General features: G+C 36.8%; 2 protein-coding genes across 2 annotated transcripts in view; one reads left to right on the forward strand and one right to left on the reverse strand.

The window, feature by feature from the left end:
• Positions 1-17039, forward strand: part of LOC133324136 (neurobeachin-like protein 1) — a gene marked incomplete at its 5' end in the record, with an annotated part of 106503 nt that overhangs the window by 40516 nt on the left and 48948 nt on the right. The gene's annotated exons all lie outside the window — the stretch shown is intronic.
• LOC133324134 (larval cuticle protein A2B) lies at positions 11592-16587 on the reverse strand. Its single transcript, XM_061533021.1, has 2 exons — positions 16549-16587; positions 11592-11975 (listed from the first exon to the last, which is right to left on the reverse strand). The coding sequence occupies exons 1-2, from the start codon at positions 16585-16587 to the stop codon at positions 11592-11594; spliced, it is 423 nt and encodes a 140-aa protein (XP_061389005.1).

Here is a 17039-nt window from a genome sequence, read left to right on the forward strand (position 1 = left end):
CTTCACCGTAGGTTGTGTTGTTATGTTCGGCATTAGACTCGAAAAGTACAAATAATTAAGTTTTCGGTCCACTTCATCCGAAAAATTATTATCTGATCATCACCTAACATTTTTGGCGTTGTCCTTGACCATAACTGGAATCTCATGGAACATTTCAAAGCGATCCGCCCTAAAGTGTGGTAATAGGTTACTAAATAATATATGAATACGTAAACACCTGTAAATATTTAAGTGTAACTCCCGCGTCCGAGTACTTACGACAATATGATTGCTATCAATTTAAAGGTGAACCATTCCTCTTGGATATACTATCAACTTCTCGGGTCTATGTCCTTCAGGAGTAAATATAAACGCCATAGAATACACATTTTGTATTTTTTCACACAAAAATCAGGGTCCATTTTACCCGCTAAATATTGACCGATCTTTATAAAAACAGGCATGTGAAAATTCGCGAAGTTCGGGCCATAATTGCGGCCTCTGGAGATTGGTCCATAACTGTGGCCTGTATCGTGTTTACAAATTATAATGGACAGACGGACGGACACACATGTCTAGATCGACTCAGCTAGTCGAGACGATCGGTATACTTAAAAGTGGGTCTAGGACCAATATTTCGCGGCGTTACAAACTTTTGGGGCTGCACAAAGCTATTATACCCTGACAACATAGTTGTGTAGGGTATAAAAAATAATTATAATATTTCATATGGAAATCGTGAATACTGTATATTTGTTGTACTATAGTTCTGAATTCAAATACGTACAGGAACGCATAAGTACACATTTTCAAGACTACCTTCATACCACCAACACCACTAAATTTAGTACCAGTTAGAACCAAAAATCCTTTGGTACCTCTCTCTAACTCTCCGTCAGTGACCCACATTCCAAATTTCAGCTCTCTCCCCTACCCAAATCCAAATTTAGTGCATTTTCTTTTCTATTAACTATTTGCACACATAAATTCGAGCTTCCTAAGTAGTCTCCATAGGACAATACTACACTTCAACAGTTATCTAAATTCCAAATCCCAGGATTCAACCAAATGCGAATTGTTCCAAATTTAGTATCATTTAATATTTCTAAAACTACACCAATCCTACACTCTAACAGTAATCTTAATTCCACCAAAGTCTAAATTTTACCAAATTTAGTACTTTTCGTGCTAAGTACAAATTTCCAAATTTACCACAATTCCGCCTTCAAATATTAATCGTAAGTCCAAATTTAAGAAATCCAACTCTTTCTGTTCATTAAAAACTAAATTATACCAGATTTGGCACAATTCTGTACTTTTCGTACCCATAATCCAAACATATCTCAATATTCCAAACTTGCTTTCAAATAGTAATCTTAAGTCCAAATTTAAGAATTCCAGATCAGTATCTTCTCCAAGCTGTACCATTTTGTACTTCTGTACTCCCACAGTAACCTACGTTGCAACATTCAGGATTCGAGTCCTACCCGTTCAGCAGATTCAAACTGTAGCAAATTTTGTGTTTTTCGTACCCATAAGTACGATTTTCCAACACTACCTCAGTCATGCTCTCCATTAATAACCATAAGTCCAGATTTTAGGATTCCAGCTCTATCCGTTCACCAACATCCAAATTGTACCAAATTTAGTACAATTTATTACTTTTCGCAGATGTAAGTACGAGTTTCTAAAACTTCTTCCATTTCACACTCCAACAATAATTTTAATCTTAAATTTCCGGATCTCAGCCCTATCCGTTCACACAAAAACAATTTGTAAACTATTTAGTACCATTTAGTACTTTTCGTTTCTTTAATTAAGAATTTCCGAAACTATCCTACACTCCAACAGTAATGTCAATTCCAAAATTCTGGGGTCCAGCTCTATCCGTTCATACTTAATCAAGCTGTATGAAATATAGTAACATTTAGTACACATAAGTACCATAACTCAATTCTATATTCCAACAGCAACCACTAGACCAAATTTTAGGTTTCCAGCTCTTTCCGTTTACCGAAATCCAAATTGTACCAAATCTAGTGCCATTTAGTACTTTTCGTACACATAAATACGAATTTCCAAAGATGTCTCTGTAGGTCAATCGTCAACAGTAATGTTATTTTTAAATTTCAGCTTTTCAGCTCTATCCTTTCGAGCATAATCCAAATTGTACTAAGTTTAGTACCATACAGTATTTTTCGTACCAATAATTACGAATTTCGTAAACTACCTCAATCCGATACTCCAACAGTCATTTTAATTCCAAATTTGAAGACTCCAGCTCTATATGTTCACCTAAATACAAATTGAACCAAATTTAGTACAATTTAGTACTTTTCGTACACATAAGTACGATTTTTTAAAGGCTACCTCAATCCTTTACTTCAATAGAAGTCCTAATTCCTATTTTCAGGATTCCATCTCTATACTCTCAAATAAATGCAAATAGTACCAAATTTAGTACAATTTAGTACTTTTCATACACATAAGTACGGATTTCTTGAACAATTTTTATGCATCAACACCACTTTCCAACCCTTATTCCATATAAAATTTCAAGATTATTGCTATATATGTTCAATATATATACAATTAGAACTAAATGTAGTAATATTTAGTACTTTTCGTACACGTATATCCAAAAACCCGAATATCCAAAAACCCTTCTGACACCTTTCTAACTCTCCATCAGTGACCCACATTTCAAATTTCAGAATTCTAGCTCTTCCCGTTTGCGTAATACAAATACAAAGGGTACCATATTTAGTACATTTTAGTACTTTTCGTACCATTCTAGTTTGAATTTCCAAAAAAACCGCCTTATATCACGGCTAGACACCAACAACAACCCACACCCAAAATGTCAAGTTTCTAGCTTCAGCCGTTTCGTCAGGGCGATGGTCTGTCTGTCAGTCACTCACTCACTTAACACTAAGCTCTTTTATATATTAAGATTTGAACTAAATTTAGTAATAATTAGTACTTTTCGTACAATTATAGGTCGAATTTCCAAAAACCCCTTTGTACATCTTTCTAACATTCCATCAGTGACCCACATTTCTAATTTCAGAATTTCAGCTCTTTCCGTATGTCTAATAGAAATGGTATCATATTTAGTATATCTTAGTTCTTTTCGTACCCTTCTAGTTCGAATTTCCAAAAACCCAGCCTTATATTCCGCCTAGACACCAACAACAACCCACACTCAAAATCGTTCCCTAAATATTAACGATTCATTACCAACTGTGGTCTGCATTGTGTTTACAAATTCTAGTGGATAGACGGACGGACGGACACACATGTCTAGATCGACTCAGCTAGTCGAGATATGACAATCGGTAGACTAAAAGGTGGGTGGCGGTGTTATAAACTCTCACAAAGCTATAATACCCTGACAATATAGCGACGAGTGACGAATTTCGAACAAATATCGAACGTGAATTGTCGAAAATTGTGATTAGCGTCTGGAATTCCACTGAATAAAGACGTGTGTTCCTAATCCGTAATAACATTACGGTACAGGGATTTATAACAATTTGTACAAAAATCCCAAATAAATAACAGCAGTTTGAAGTCCAACGAGGCATCAGAACAGGATACTCCTACGTTACGAAACAGACAATCGCGGAACAGTCCCTCAATGAAAAAACCATTTTTTTAACTGTGCAAAAAAAAACTGATGAATGAGTGAATAAATAAATATTTGAAACAATTAATAAAAATATATTTTTTTATTAGACCCTATACCGCATTTTTAACTACTTGCATTCACTGTCGCAATTCTTTGCTTAATTGCCCGCCACCACCGATACGAAGTAATAAAAAAATGCGTTTAAGATTAATTTTCGCAAAAAATTTTTTATTCGCAGCAAAGAATATTTAGAAAAAAAAAAAACACCAAAACATGCTGTTAATGGCATAACATTCAAATACAATGACTTGGCATACTACATACTCGTGTATATATCGTGCGGTATATTACCGCGGCACACTAACTCCACACCCTTTAAGCTAGCAAATGTTATTACTGACTTTGAGAATTAATTTTGTGCAAAGAAAAAAATGACTATTATATCATAGGTGATCTGCGGAAAATGGGACCCCAGCAGACATTATTAATGTGTTGAACAACAACAACAACATCAGAAGTACGTTCGAACAAGCACCATATAAGTCATCAACGCCCATGCGTCGGCTATTAACAGCAACTATTTTTGATGCAGTTTTTTCTTATTCATTTACTTATTTTTTTTAAACGAACTATATTTTCGATGTAATTTAGTCTGATGAGTTCATCTCTAGAATCGTCAGAATTCATCGTTTTCTGACTACAAGTCGGAATTTTTTAAAAATAAATGTGGGTTGATTGCTGTGAATGAAAGCAGTCGAACCTTTGTGGTCAATAAGCCTGTAGTTCCCAACAAACCCTGTGGTAAGCCAGTGGAAAACGCACATCAGTAAAGACCGAAATTTAAATGGAAAGGGGTAGCTACCATAACATAACCCAAATCTATACGCCGTACGGTACTTATTGATGCTGTGAAAGCAGTCGAACCTTTGTGATAAATAAACCTGTAGTTCCCAACAAACCCTGTGGTAAGCCAGTGGAAAACGCACATCAGTAAAGACAGAAATTTAAATGGAAAGGGGTAGCTACCATAACATAACCTAAAGCTATGCGTACGATACTTATTGATGGGCTTATTTATGGTAGATATACACCGATTAAGTGGAAGATGTTGCCTATCTATCGATACGCTTGGCAACGTCGATGTCCGGGCATTGTTGGTACATTGTTCATTCGACAGCGATATTCATTGTTGACGCAGGTCGGCCCATAGATCATCCGGAGAATTTTTCTCTCAAACACCCCGAGATCTGCCTCACCTGGCCTGGCAAGAGGTGGCCTTGCTTTTGAATTGCTTACCCATACTCAGACCATAGTGGCATCTGTTGGCCAATACTGTTCTTCTTCGAATCTCAGAACTGATGTCATTAGTTTTATTTATGGCGGTACCGAGGCGGTACCACATCTTGCGCGTTGATATCATCAGCTTGGTCTTCTCGCCATTTACTGCCAGTCCCACTTTGGCGGACTCCTTCTCATTTCGTTCAAAGCTGGCTGTTAACACTCGCAATGTTCGAACTATTATGTCGATGTCGTCGGCGTAGGCAAGTGAGCTGTTTGGTTTGACCTTTTTTCAGCAGGATGTTAAACAGGTCACACGACAAACTGTCACCTTGTCTGAATCCTCGTTGAAAGGCTCTGAGAGTTCGTTTCCGACTTTAACCGCTTACCTTGTGCCATTTAAAGTTATCCTGCATAGTATTAATTTTGCAGGAATGTCAAACGTAGACATGGCTTTAAACACCTCTGAACGGATTGGGCTGTCGAATGCGGCTTTGTAGTCGACGTAGTAGGTGGAATGTGTCGATGTATTTTTCGTGGGTCTTTTCCGGTTTTGTGAAAATATGTTCTATGATAGATTTGCCAGGTCTGAAGCCGCATTATTATAACATACACAAATATTTTAACAGGGTTTCATAGACTCCAAGAATTTCTAACGCCGCGAAATGTTGGTCCTAGATCCATCTTTTAGTATACCTCGATAGTCATATCTCGACTAGAGATATGACTGTTGGGGTATACGCCTGTAGCGTGACTATCACCGTTTTCGATTTTGCACGTAGGACGGTTTCTGGCCAAAAAAGACGACCCCTATTGGCAATGATCGGTTAATATTTAGGGGATGAAATGGACCAAAAACTTTATTTTTTTCTGTTTTTCTGGTCGCTCCAGAGGACACAATTATGATCCGAACATTACGAAATTTTACACAGATAAAGGGGTCTGACCATGGAATTAGCATTAAAGCTTTGTTACAGATCGGTCAATCTTTACGGCTTAAATGGTCCCCGACTTGTGTGTGAGACATTATATTCTATATCGTATATATTTACACCTTAGGGATATCGAAGGGAGAAGTCGACGGTAAATGCAAAAGGGTGGTTGACCTTTTAATACTAAGAATATTGGTGTATGTGCTCGGGTATTACCATTTCCATACTAGAGGACAGAGGGCGCTGATCGCTTAGAAATTTGCACACCTCTAATCTAGACAATTATATTAGGCAAATATCACAAATTTTCCATGGGGAAGGCGATCTTACCAATTAATTCGAATGTCTATCATAAAAATTAACGGTCAATATTTAGCGGGTCAAATGAACAAAAACTTTTTGTGTAAAATAACTACATTTGAATCTTATGAAGTAATTTTTTACCCCGGGAAAACATGATTCGGAAAAGATACCGCAGAGAAGCTATTGACCTCAAATCGGTGAAGAGAGTGCAATCAATGATAGCGAAATATTAACATAGCCTCAGAATATACAACCGCAGAAACATAAAGGCCAGTGGTAGTTGTGTAGGGTATCATATGGTCAGCGCCGTCCGCCTATACTTCTCCGCCCACTGGTTTAAATCTTATGGAGTATTTTTTTCCTCCGGGAAAACATTATTCGGGGAAATTGCCGCCAAGGTGCTATGGACCTCTGAGCTAGGAATATAGAACCGCAGAAACATAAAGGTCAGTGGTAGTTGTGTAGGGTATCATATGGTCAGCCCCGTCCGACTATACTGCTCCGCTCGCATTTTTTTCTATCACTTTTTTATATTTCCTCACGTAAATATAAAACGTTGATTTTCATCGCCAAACGATTCAGTTGAAGAGCTCAAAACCCTTCCCAAACGATTGTCAATTTTCAAAGATTTTGTGAAGAAAACAAGTGGATATTTTTTGTGTATTCCTGCAACTACACCCCAATTTACGTGTAGTAGTGCGCTGTCCAGGTCGTTATCCATTAACGACCCATACCAACTATCATTCTCTTTCTAGAAGAGTTAGGTGGTGGGCCTCAATATTAGAATGTTTAATGGCATATGACACATTCGAATGGTACAGAAACTATTAAGCCTATGTAAACTAAAATGTCAAAATGTTCAATGTCCGTCATGGACATTTTGCGTGCACCTTTGTTGTTTTGTCGTTGCTGCTGTGTTGTCGTAGTTGAAGTGATACGGCGGTCATGCACATGCGGCATACACATGTTTCACCACAAAGACATACCATGATACGGTTCAGGCTCGCTTTCATGCGGTTGGTTAGTTATCCACTTGAGAGTGGGTAATTTTGTCATATAGGATTTTGTTACATTTTGTAGCAGATACTTGGGTGCATGTTCAAAAAGTTTTAATGCAACAAAATATACAGTGACCAGCAGCAGCAATAACAACAACGAGAATATTAACTTGGACTATATGAAACGCATAGAAGTTTTTTTTTCTGTGGAGTAAATTCAAGGTGTGGTTTTTTGGTTTTGATTTGATATGAAATGAAACGAAACGAAACATGCCTGGAAGCGGGAGACAATTTTAGCCTGGGAAGAGAAAGGGAGGATAAACAAACCTTCATCCGTTCGATCCGTTTCAATTGACTGGGCATATTGGGAATCGTTCATTCGTTCGTTAGGTTGGTTCGTGTTACAGTTTTGTTGGTGGTGATCTGATTTGTGGTGATCGTGTGATCAAACACACGCAACTTGTGCATAGCACATGCCGCTTTTATCCACGCAACTTAGCCATGGTCGGTGCCATTAACTTTTCTTTATTTCCATAGGCAAAAAAAAAAATCGAACGTGTTTTTTGTTTGCCATTATCGATGGATTTATTGTTGAATACAAGTTTTGTGGCAGAATATATGTGTGCAAAATCAGCCTATTTTCTAGAGACCCCTGCGAAAACCTCTTTATCTTATTGAGATTGCGACAAGGGGTTAATCAACAATTCTCGTTTGCCTAGAAAACTGATAAGAATTCAAATAAATTCCATTCTATCTGCCACCAAATGCAAAACGCTGAATTAATTAAGTCCCAGTCCTTTTGAATTGTGTATTTTTTTCCCAAATGTCATTATTGCAGACATGATAACGCCATGACAGGGTCATTTCACTTTTTTTAAAAGTGAATTGTTTAACGAAATGGATAATTATAAATTACTATAACAAGAAAAAAATGTTATTTGTATTAGTGTCGCCACTTGAGACTTCCAGGGGTTAAAAAACTAAAAAAATCAGTTGAGTAGGGGCAACGGATATTATCTGCGCTAAGACTACTAATGTCTGTCTGGGCATCTGCGTTTCCTCTGCTGATATGGATGGTGGATATTCTTCGAGTACAACATTCATACGGTATTGTTCCATTGTGTGGAAATGACTATCGATGTTGTTGTAATATTGTGCATTTTACGGAATCCATGGTTGAGCTACTGGGAAATTGTTTCTGATCGATGAAGTATAAGCATCTCAACTGTCGTTGCTATTGGCGACAGAAGTGAAATCGCAGCAGAGTTGAATCGTACAACTCTGCTGGCATCTTTGTCAGGCTTCTTTACATTCCAGGCTTCAGGAACTCTGTTGGTCACTAACTACAAATTGAAGACTGATACTAAGTACTTAACTCCGGGTTCATCCAATTGCTAAAGTATTACCATAAAAATTCTGTCCTGACCAAATGCTTTGATTATGGACTTGGGTTATAAATGCCATTCGCAATATTTTTCTTCGAAATTGTGATGGTAACTTCTCGATTGGAAAGGCTATTATCCGATGTAGCACACTCATCTTCGACCTGTCACTCTCGAGGTGCTGTATGAACAATCGGTTAAAATAACACGGGCACCTCTTCGAATCTGTCACACTTAAATCGTAAAATGTGACAGCCGTCATTTCCTCCAGAATTCGAGAGTGACTTAACCGTTGCCACAATTTACTTGTTCTGGTCGCAATTTTTACTTTTGTGCTCGCATACCAGCCTGTTGACTTTAAGAGTATGTTCTTAGGGTTCGTTCGACGAAGTGTAACACGTCTATTGGCCAATACCGTCGCCTCTACTGGGAAATTTGGTTGTTTTTCTAGTATTCGTCAGCAAATTCCTTTCAGCAACCCAAGGATCTGATGGGAAGCCGAGATTTGAAAACTGTGAAATCTTGCAAATCAGCTTTCCCAGGGTTAAGGAAAGTACGGCGTTCAGATATTATGATGTTAACGCAGACGATGATAGGTAGGTCGTGTGATCTGAGGAAAATTACGGGTTGCCATTACCTAGTACAGAATGTCATAACTCATGATGGGCTTTGAAAGACCCTAGTCGCTATTAATGGTCTGTACTGGACAGAGTATTGTAACAAGAATACAAGTCTGGTACGATCATTCCTCGGGTACGATCATTCCAAACAACGTTATAATTAATGTTGTACTCAATTATTGGTTTCTTGGATCACAGTGACCATAATATAATATATCTTCGACCCGTAAACTCCAATTACCCAAGATGAGGTCAGAATAACAATCAATCGGTTGAATAACAATAAAGCAGGAGGTGCCGATGCTGATCAGGAGCATGCATAAGCTGATTAGCACAATTTGACTAGAGGAATGCATGTCCAATTATTGGAACCTCAGCATCCTGTATCCTGGGCACACAAAAATGTGCCTTGCTGTGAAAGACGACTGAAGCCAATGGCCAATAACATAATTGGAACATACCAACACGGTTTCAGATCTGGCAAATCCACCATAGACCAGATTTTCACACTGTGTCAAATCCGGGAAAAGGTCCACGAAAAACACATCGCCACAATCCACCTATTCGTCGACTATTAAGCCGCACTCGACAGCCCAATCCGTTCAGAGGTGTTTAAAACCAGAAGGGTGCAAAATTAATACGGCTATGCAGGATAACTTTAATTGGCACAATATCAGCAGTTAAAGTCGGAATGGACCTCTCGGAGTCCTTTAATACCGAACGAGAATTCAGACAGTCTGCCGTGTGACATTTTTAACATCCTGCTGAAAAAGGTCATACGAGATGCAAATGTGAATACAAATGACACTCTGTACACCAAACAGCACAAATTACTCGCCGATGACCTCGACATAATGGGTCGAACATTGCGAGCGGTAACAGCCACCTTGGAACGAATTGAGATGGTGACGGATGGAATCAACGAGAGGTCCTGTAGACTCCGACCAACTATGGAACTTGAAAACTACAGCTTCGAGGTAGTAGGTATATATGCTTGGAAAAAAGGCCTCCTCCCGCCAGACAAAACTCACGCTCTACAAGATAGTTATACTACTGTTGTATGAATCTGAAATATGGGTTCTTTCGTAAGCAGATCATTACAGTGACTAGACCATGTTGTGCGAATGGGATGCCCCAGGTACTGATGGTTCACGCAGAGTGGGAGGCCAAGAATGTGATGGAAAGTTCAAGTGAAAGTTAAGATATCGAAACATGATCTTTCAAATTGGAAAAACTGTCCACAAAATTGACGGGCGTGGAAATCTTTTTTAAGCTCGGCTTATAGAACAAATGTTCAGTCTCGGGTCATCTAGTAAGTAAAATATATACTCCACAATTTCACTGATCTTGTTGCTGAAACTCTCGCAGTTAAACCGCAGTTAAACTGCAGCAATATGTGGTGTTAACTGATGCATATATGGCTATTGGTGAAACAGCGAGGGGTGTCGTATTCCGAATTTAATCCAGAACATCCTCGAAAATTAACCTTTACAATTCATTGAATTTCACCGAGATGGATTTGTGGTGCATGAGGTTCTGACAGACAATATAGAACCAAGGGTACAGATTTCTGTATTTAACCTACACCTACCAAAAGTTTTCGGAGCAGATATTCCGAGATAAAATGTCGCTTCCACGATATTCCAAAAATTTCACGTACTTGCTTTGTTGAAGTGGCATCCTCTGGCCGAAGTCTTCCTTCATGTCAATCCGGTGCATAGAACCAGCTGTCGTGGGATTGGTAGTAGTGACTGATCATGATAGTTCCTTGTTCAAGATATACTTGTTTTATAGGTAATTTATCGTTTATAGTCCATTTCGATTTTCTTTGAAATTCGTAATAAAAACTTTTGTTGTCTCAAATAGTGTTTATTAATATTGGAATTTTAAATTGACCTGTTAGTATCAGCATATTCATGATCCATGGAAAACATTTTCTTTTTTTTCGATTTGTTTGATTTAATTTGTTCTCATATTCGAATTTGTCTAGAGTTTAAAACTGATCTAAATTCCCTAGCAATTAGTAAGAAATAGCTAAATGTGTTGCACCTTTCCACAAAATGGTGGTTCATAGATATTTGTCTTGATAAATCTGCATTTTGTTTTTTTTTCCAACAACTCGTAACAGTTTGATTTATTACCAAGATACGATAAAAAAATCCACTAACAACTGCAACAACAATATTAACTCAAATCAACAAACAACGCATAGAGCCTTAAATCATTGTCATTGGACCGGCAGTTCTCTGTACCATAGGTGTGCGTAAAATTTATTGAGTCCCAATCAAAACAACTTCTTAAATATTTTTTTTATAAAAAAATATATATTTTTAAATACAAACTAACATTAACAACAATAAACAAATATTTTAAATAATAATAATGACATTTACCTAAAAAACGATTACTTAACAACAACGATTAGAGTGTGGGATGGCTGGGTGAAAGCTGAGCGAATATCGATGCACTTAAAAGACACGTGCAGGAACAGCGGCAACAGCTGGTCTAGCTACGGCTACAGCAGCTGGTACTGGGCCACGTTGTACAACGGCATTGAAACCATTAATGGGATCAGCGGTATAGAAAACAGTACGCAACGAACCATCGGCATCGACAACGGAATACGAACCCTTTACAACATCACCATCACGTACCTCTTGTTGGCTTTTGCTGTCACCGGTCAAAGCATCCTGTACATTATAGGCGAAGGCATATTGTGGATGAGGATCATATTCGGTGTTGATGGGAACGGCAGCGGCCACAGGTGCCACGGGTGCAACAGCAACGGGTGCAGCTGTTCGCAGGAGAGCACATTCTATAACGGCAGCCATAGCCAAGCAGATGAAAGTAATCTGGAAATATAAGTGAGGGGAAAAATATACAAAGTTATCATTATTAATTCTGGAAAAACAGCAGACAGGAGTATGTAACTGTGTTTTTGAGATTTTCAACCAAAAATTGGCAATATAAATCAAAAATAAAAAATCAAATTTCGGTATTTTTGGTCCACATTTTCGTTCGAATTGCCTATAACTTGGGATGTTTAATTCTCATTGGGCGTCAAATCTTACTAACAAAAATGATCAATATTCGTTCATTTTGTAGCATAGACTCCATATTACGGCCCCACCAAATATACGATTTTTTGGGATTTTCGTCACGTTTTTCAAGCGAATTGGCTGTAATTTGGGTTCTAACAAAAATTATCAATATTGGCCCCATACCAACAAATAAAAAAGTGTAATTCGGTGTTGGCGACAGCCTATGGTTTCCAGAGGTCTTACACAGGTTTTATTATTAACTTTATATATGGTAATTGGTTTTATCTAAGAGGTTTGGGGATTAATGTTATTATTCGGTTATTCAAGTCGTTTCAAAATAAATTTATAAGTTTATGACATATTGATCCTTTGTGGGGCAGGTACCACAAGGCGTTGACAACTGGGTCTAATCTTTATACTTCATCTAGGCTTATATATTATAGGTTGTGCACTGCATGGTTCGAATCGGACAATCCTTTCGCCTAATATTGAATATAAAAATATGGAGAATTTTGACCATTTGTGGGGAGTTACCAGAAGGAGTCAACCAATGGATCCCACTTTCGGACTTGATCTAGACTTACTGAAGATCATAGATTGTGCAAAGTTTGGTTCAAATCGAACATTCCATTCGCCTTAAATTGGATTTATAAATATTCAAAATTTTTACCCCTTGTGGAATAGATATAGGCTTGGTAATGATGTTTGGTTCAAACCAGACATTCTACTCGCCTAATATTGGATTTGTAAATATTGAAATTTTTAACCATTTAAAAGGAGGGTACAAGAAGCATTTGACCAATGGTCCCCATCTTCGGACTTGATCTAGGCTTGGTAATGCAAAGTTTGGTTCAAATCGGACAATCCATTCACCAAATACCGGATTTGTAAAAAGTAAAAAATGTTCACAATTTGTGGGGGAGGTATCAGAATGAGCGGACCAATGGGACCTATCTTAGGACTTGATATTGGCTTGATAAAGATAATAGATTTTAGAAAGCTTGTATATTCCGTTCGCATGATATTATAATACGTATTTTTTGCACAATTTTGACCAGTTTGTGGGTGAGGCACCAGAAGCTGGGGACCGCTATTACCCATCTTCGAGCTAGGACTAAGTTTGGAAGCAATATTACGATGTGCAAAGTTTGTATGAAATCGGTTACTCCCTTCGAGAGTTATCGTGCGCACCAGCCGGCTAGACAGACGAACGGATATTTGTAAATCGACTGCAAATTGTCTGTAACGGATTTCGGCCAAAGAAACATGGGGTATTAAACCAATATTTCCATGAGGCACATTTTTGCCGTAATAAAGTGCATATAACCCAATTTACCATAAGGCTGACATAGCCCGCCATATAAAAAGAGTCCCGAACGATAGCAGGTACATATTTTAAATGTCCACCTCAAGTTTGGCCCGGCCGAACTTATTGACATTTGATTTGTTGTTAAGATTTTAGCCTCATTTTTCAATGGGTAGCAGGTCTCTTTTCCAAAATGTCATTATAAGGCCAAGTTATCACATAGCTCCCGTATGCGATTACTGTCGGTTTTTTGTGGTTAGAAGATCCTTGTCGCATTTTTCAGTCCATGATGGAAGAAGGTACACAGCAATACTACCCGATTTTCGGTATTTTCAACGTTTTTATGCATTAAGATTTTTATTATATTATCCAACTGTAACCATAGTGAATCCTTTTCTAGTTCGGATATAATTATTATTATTATTTATTTCCTTGATATAAATATATTTCTTAATTTGTTCGACGATATCCAAAACACTTGTAGTACACTTCACACACACTCGCACATTGTCTCACCTTTAGGAAAGCCATTTTATGCTTAGGTAAAAATATTGTTGATTTAGTAGTTTGTAATGTAAACGAATTAAGTGTTGATCACTTTGATTGCAGTATTTGACTGATGTCTTCCCTGGAGGGTGACAGGCTTTTTAAAGTAAAATCAAATGTCCCACCACCTCCCACACTGTTCAAGGCAAGCCAACCAACCAACAAAACTTAACCCTCCTTCACCAAATTTGATTACAAATTATTTATTTACAATATTGCATTACTGAATCGAACCGTTTGCCAGCCAGTGTCTTCATTCATTGGCCTTTGCCAAATTCATACCACAAAATATTGCACTTAATTACTACTACTATGTTTGACCCACCTACCCTATATAAATATTATATAATATTTTGGAAAACCATAAATGTAGCCTAACGCACCATCTAGCTTGCCATAAATGGAAAGTCTCTGCATTCACCCTTCCCAAAGCATTAGTAACCATTCCTTTTCACTACATGGTAACCATTTGTCATTGGAAACGCCAAAAACGAGACTCTTTTGCTGCAAGCATAAGTAAAACGTGCCAAAAACAAATTACCCCGCTACTTGTTTTATTGGTCAGTTAGTCAGTCACTGTGCCACTATGTTAAATACTATATCATCCACCGTAATAATAACTACAACAACAGCTCATAGACTCTCTAAATATTTTTTTTATGGCAACCGTTTAAACGCTTCACCATAAACCATTCATTATTTCATTTTGACCGATTACTGTCAGCTGAGTGTGACGTCTTCTTTTAATTTTTTTTTTTTGCTTTTTCAACCGGTTCATTATACACCGGCTATAACCTGCAACAATTGTCGGTCTGTTCCATGGTGGCCTCAGCGCCACTGTCAACATGCGTTAATCATCACTAAGCGGTAAAATGTCGTCTTTATGTAAATGAAACATTAACAGCACAGTCATGAAGGCAAATTGTAATGAAGAGCAGAGCTACAGCAGCATTACACTGAGAAAAAATAAGTAAATGGAAAATTTGAAATGAACTGTTAAGGTCTAACCTACAAATGAAATTAATTCTTTTCCCAACCACGTTTTATGGACCATCGAACAAAAAAGACAGTTCGAAAATCAAATATTCGTAACTCATGACATGGTCAGCCCACATTGCTCAAAAGAGTATGATAACTTTTTGAATTATTTTGAAATTTGGTCGCAAGAAAGAGCAGTTTAAGTAGTACCCTCTGTGTCCCGATTTTTTTTTCCGCAATCATAGAACAATTTTTGTTCACAGATTCAATGCAACTACCCTAAATAGTATATGAACAAAATTTGGCATCGCTGCATCATTGCATTCGGGAGATACAGTACATTCTTTCTGAAAAATAAAAGTCCAATATCAAGAAAACCAAATGCAAAATCCACGGAAAATAATTTTTAAATTATTCTCAATATTCTTTTTACATGAATCAAAAATATTTCTGATGGCAGAATTCGTACAATTCGAATACGAAGCGATTTAAATAATTTGGACTGTATATACAAATTAGTACTGTACACATTGTTTGCCCAGAATGTGTTATTTTGCATTGGAGAAAATCTACAATGAAACCGACTATGTAATTAGCCGATGTGATGACGCAAAACATAATTTGTCTGCTATGACTAAGAACATAGCGTTAAATGTAATTGAGTCTTAAAATACATCATATATGGAACTTACTCTATTACTTTCAAATACTGCAGATGTGGAGTTCTTTGAAGATATACAGCCTTATTCTGGATATTTGCTAGGGAGATATCTCGCATGTAAAAAAAATTCGCTTTCACATTCTCGCCTTATTCTGAATGAATAGGGAGATGCAAAAAATGCGAGATTTATTTTCGAAAATGGTGGTTGAAAAAAAGATTCGTGCTGCCATATCGTAAATTAAGTTGCAATGTGTGTGGCCATATTGTAATTTAAGTTGCAATGTGTGTTGCCCCATTGTAATTTAATTGTGTAACATTTTTCAATATATTACTTATTGATTTTTGTTATTAAAAATTGTTACTTTTTATTGTTATTTAAACTATATAGCAATACAAATGTGAAATATCAAGAATCCGCTGTATAAATGCTTTGTAATTAAAAGAAAATAAATTAAAGTTTGAAAATACAATATGGCATGTGAAACAGCTGTTCATTGTTTTGATGCAATTTGTTGCAACAACTACAATAGATTACAAATAAAATAAAATTTTTTATGATGGCAAAAACACAACGAATAATAGGAAGGAATCTGCGATTTAATTAATTAATTCACAGTTTATTATTTCACTACATAATTGTGTGCCTTTTTATTTAATTCCGATATTTTATCTCCCCAAATTCTAAAAGTGGCCTATTATGTTATGATTTTCTTTTGAAAATTTTTTTTTGTTCTTTCATAATTTTTATTTAAATTTTTCACTGTTAAGCGGCTCATCAGGCAAATTTGGGTTTTCCATAATTTTTAAATTTTTTTCTTGAGAGACAGATCCTCACCCAAAATGTCTGTATTTCGCCTCCAAAAATCAAACTCGACTTAAATATGCCTTATTACCTTCATACATTTCTTGGCAATACTTGGTTCAGTATGCATCGTTATCAATGGGATTTCCAATGGTATTTTATTGGTTGTTTTCCAGTTAAAAATTTGCTTACTATCATTTATAATATTCTAAATCGTCATAGAATAAGTATTGTGTAAATATTTTTCATAAAAATAGTTATTACTTATATTTTTGTAGTCAACTCACTTTAAATTTATTAGCGAAAAATTTCGCACAAAATTTCATCTCATTCTCCTACTCCCTGTAATTCAGAATAAAATTTTCCCTAAAACATTCAAATTTTTAAGGCGAAAGCGAGAATGCGAAAAAATTCACAGGAAAATGTTGTTCAGAATAAGGCGAACGGAAAGAGCGAGTAAATTCACATGGAATTGACATCCAGAATAAGGCTGATATTCTTCAAATTAAATAGAATGCTCCATATATACAGGGAAATCTTCCAATATTTGGTGGAGGGAATTTATTTACAAAAAGCAAATAT

Source organism: Musca vetustissima, unplaced genomic scaffold (assembly GCF_032173495.1).
Source record: "Musca vetustissima isolate MV318-11 ecotype Yass unplaced genomic scaffold, APGP_CSIRO_Mvet_v1 utg28112, whole genome shotgun sequence".
Classification (NCBI taxonomy): Eukaryota; Metazoa; Arthropoda; class Insecta; order Diptera; family Muscidae; genus Musca; species Musca vetustissima.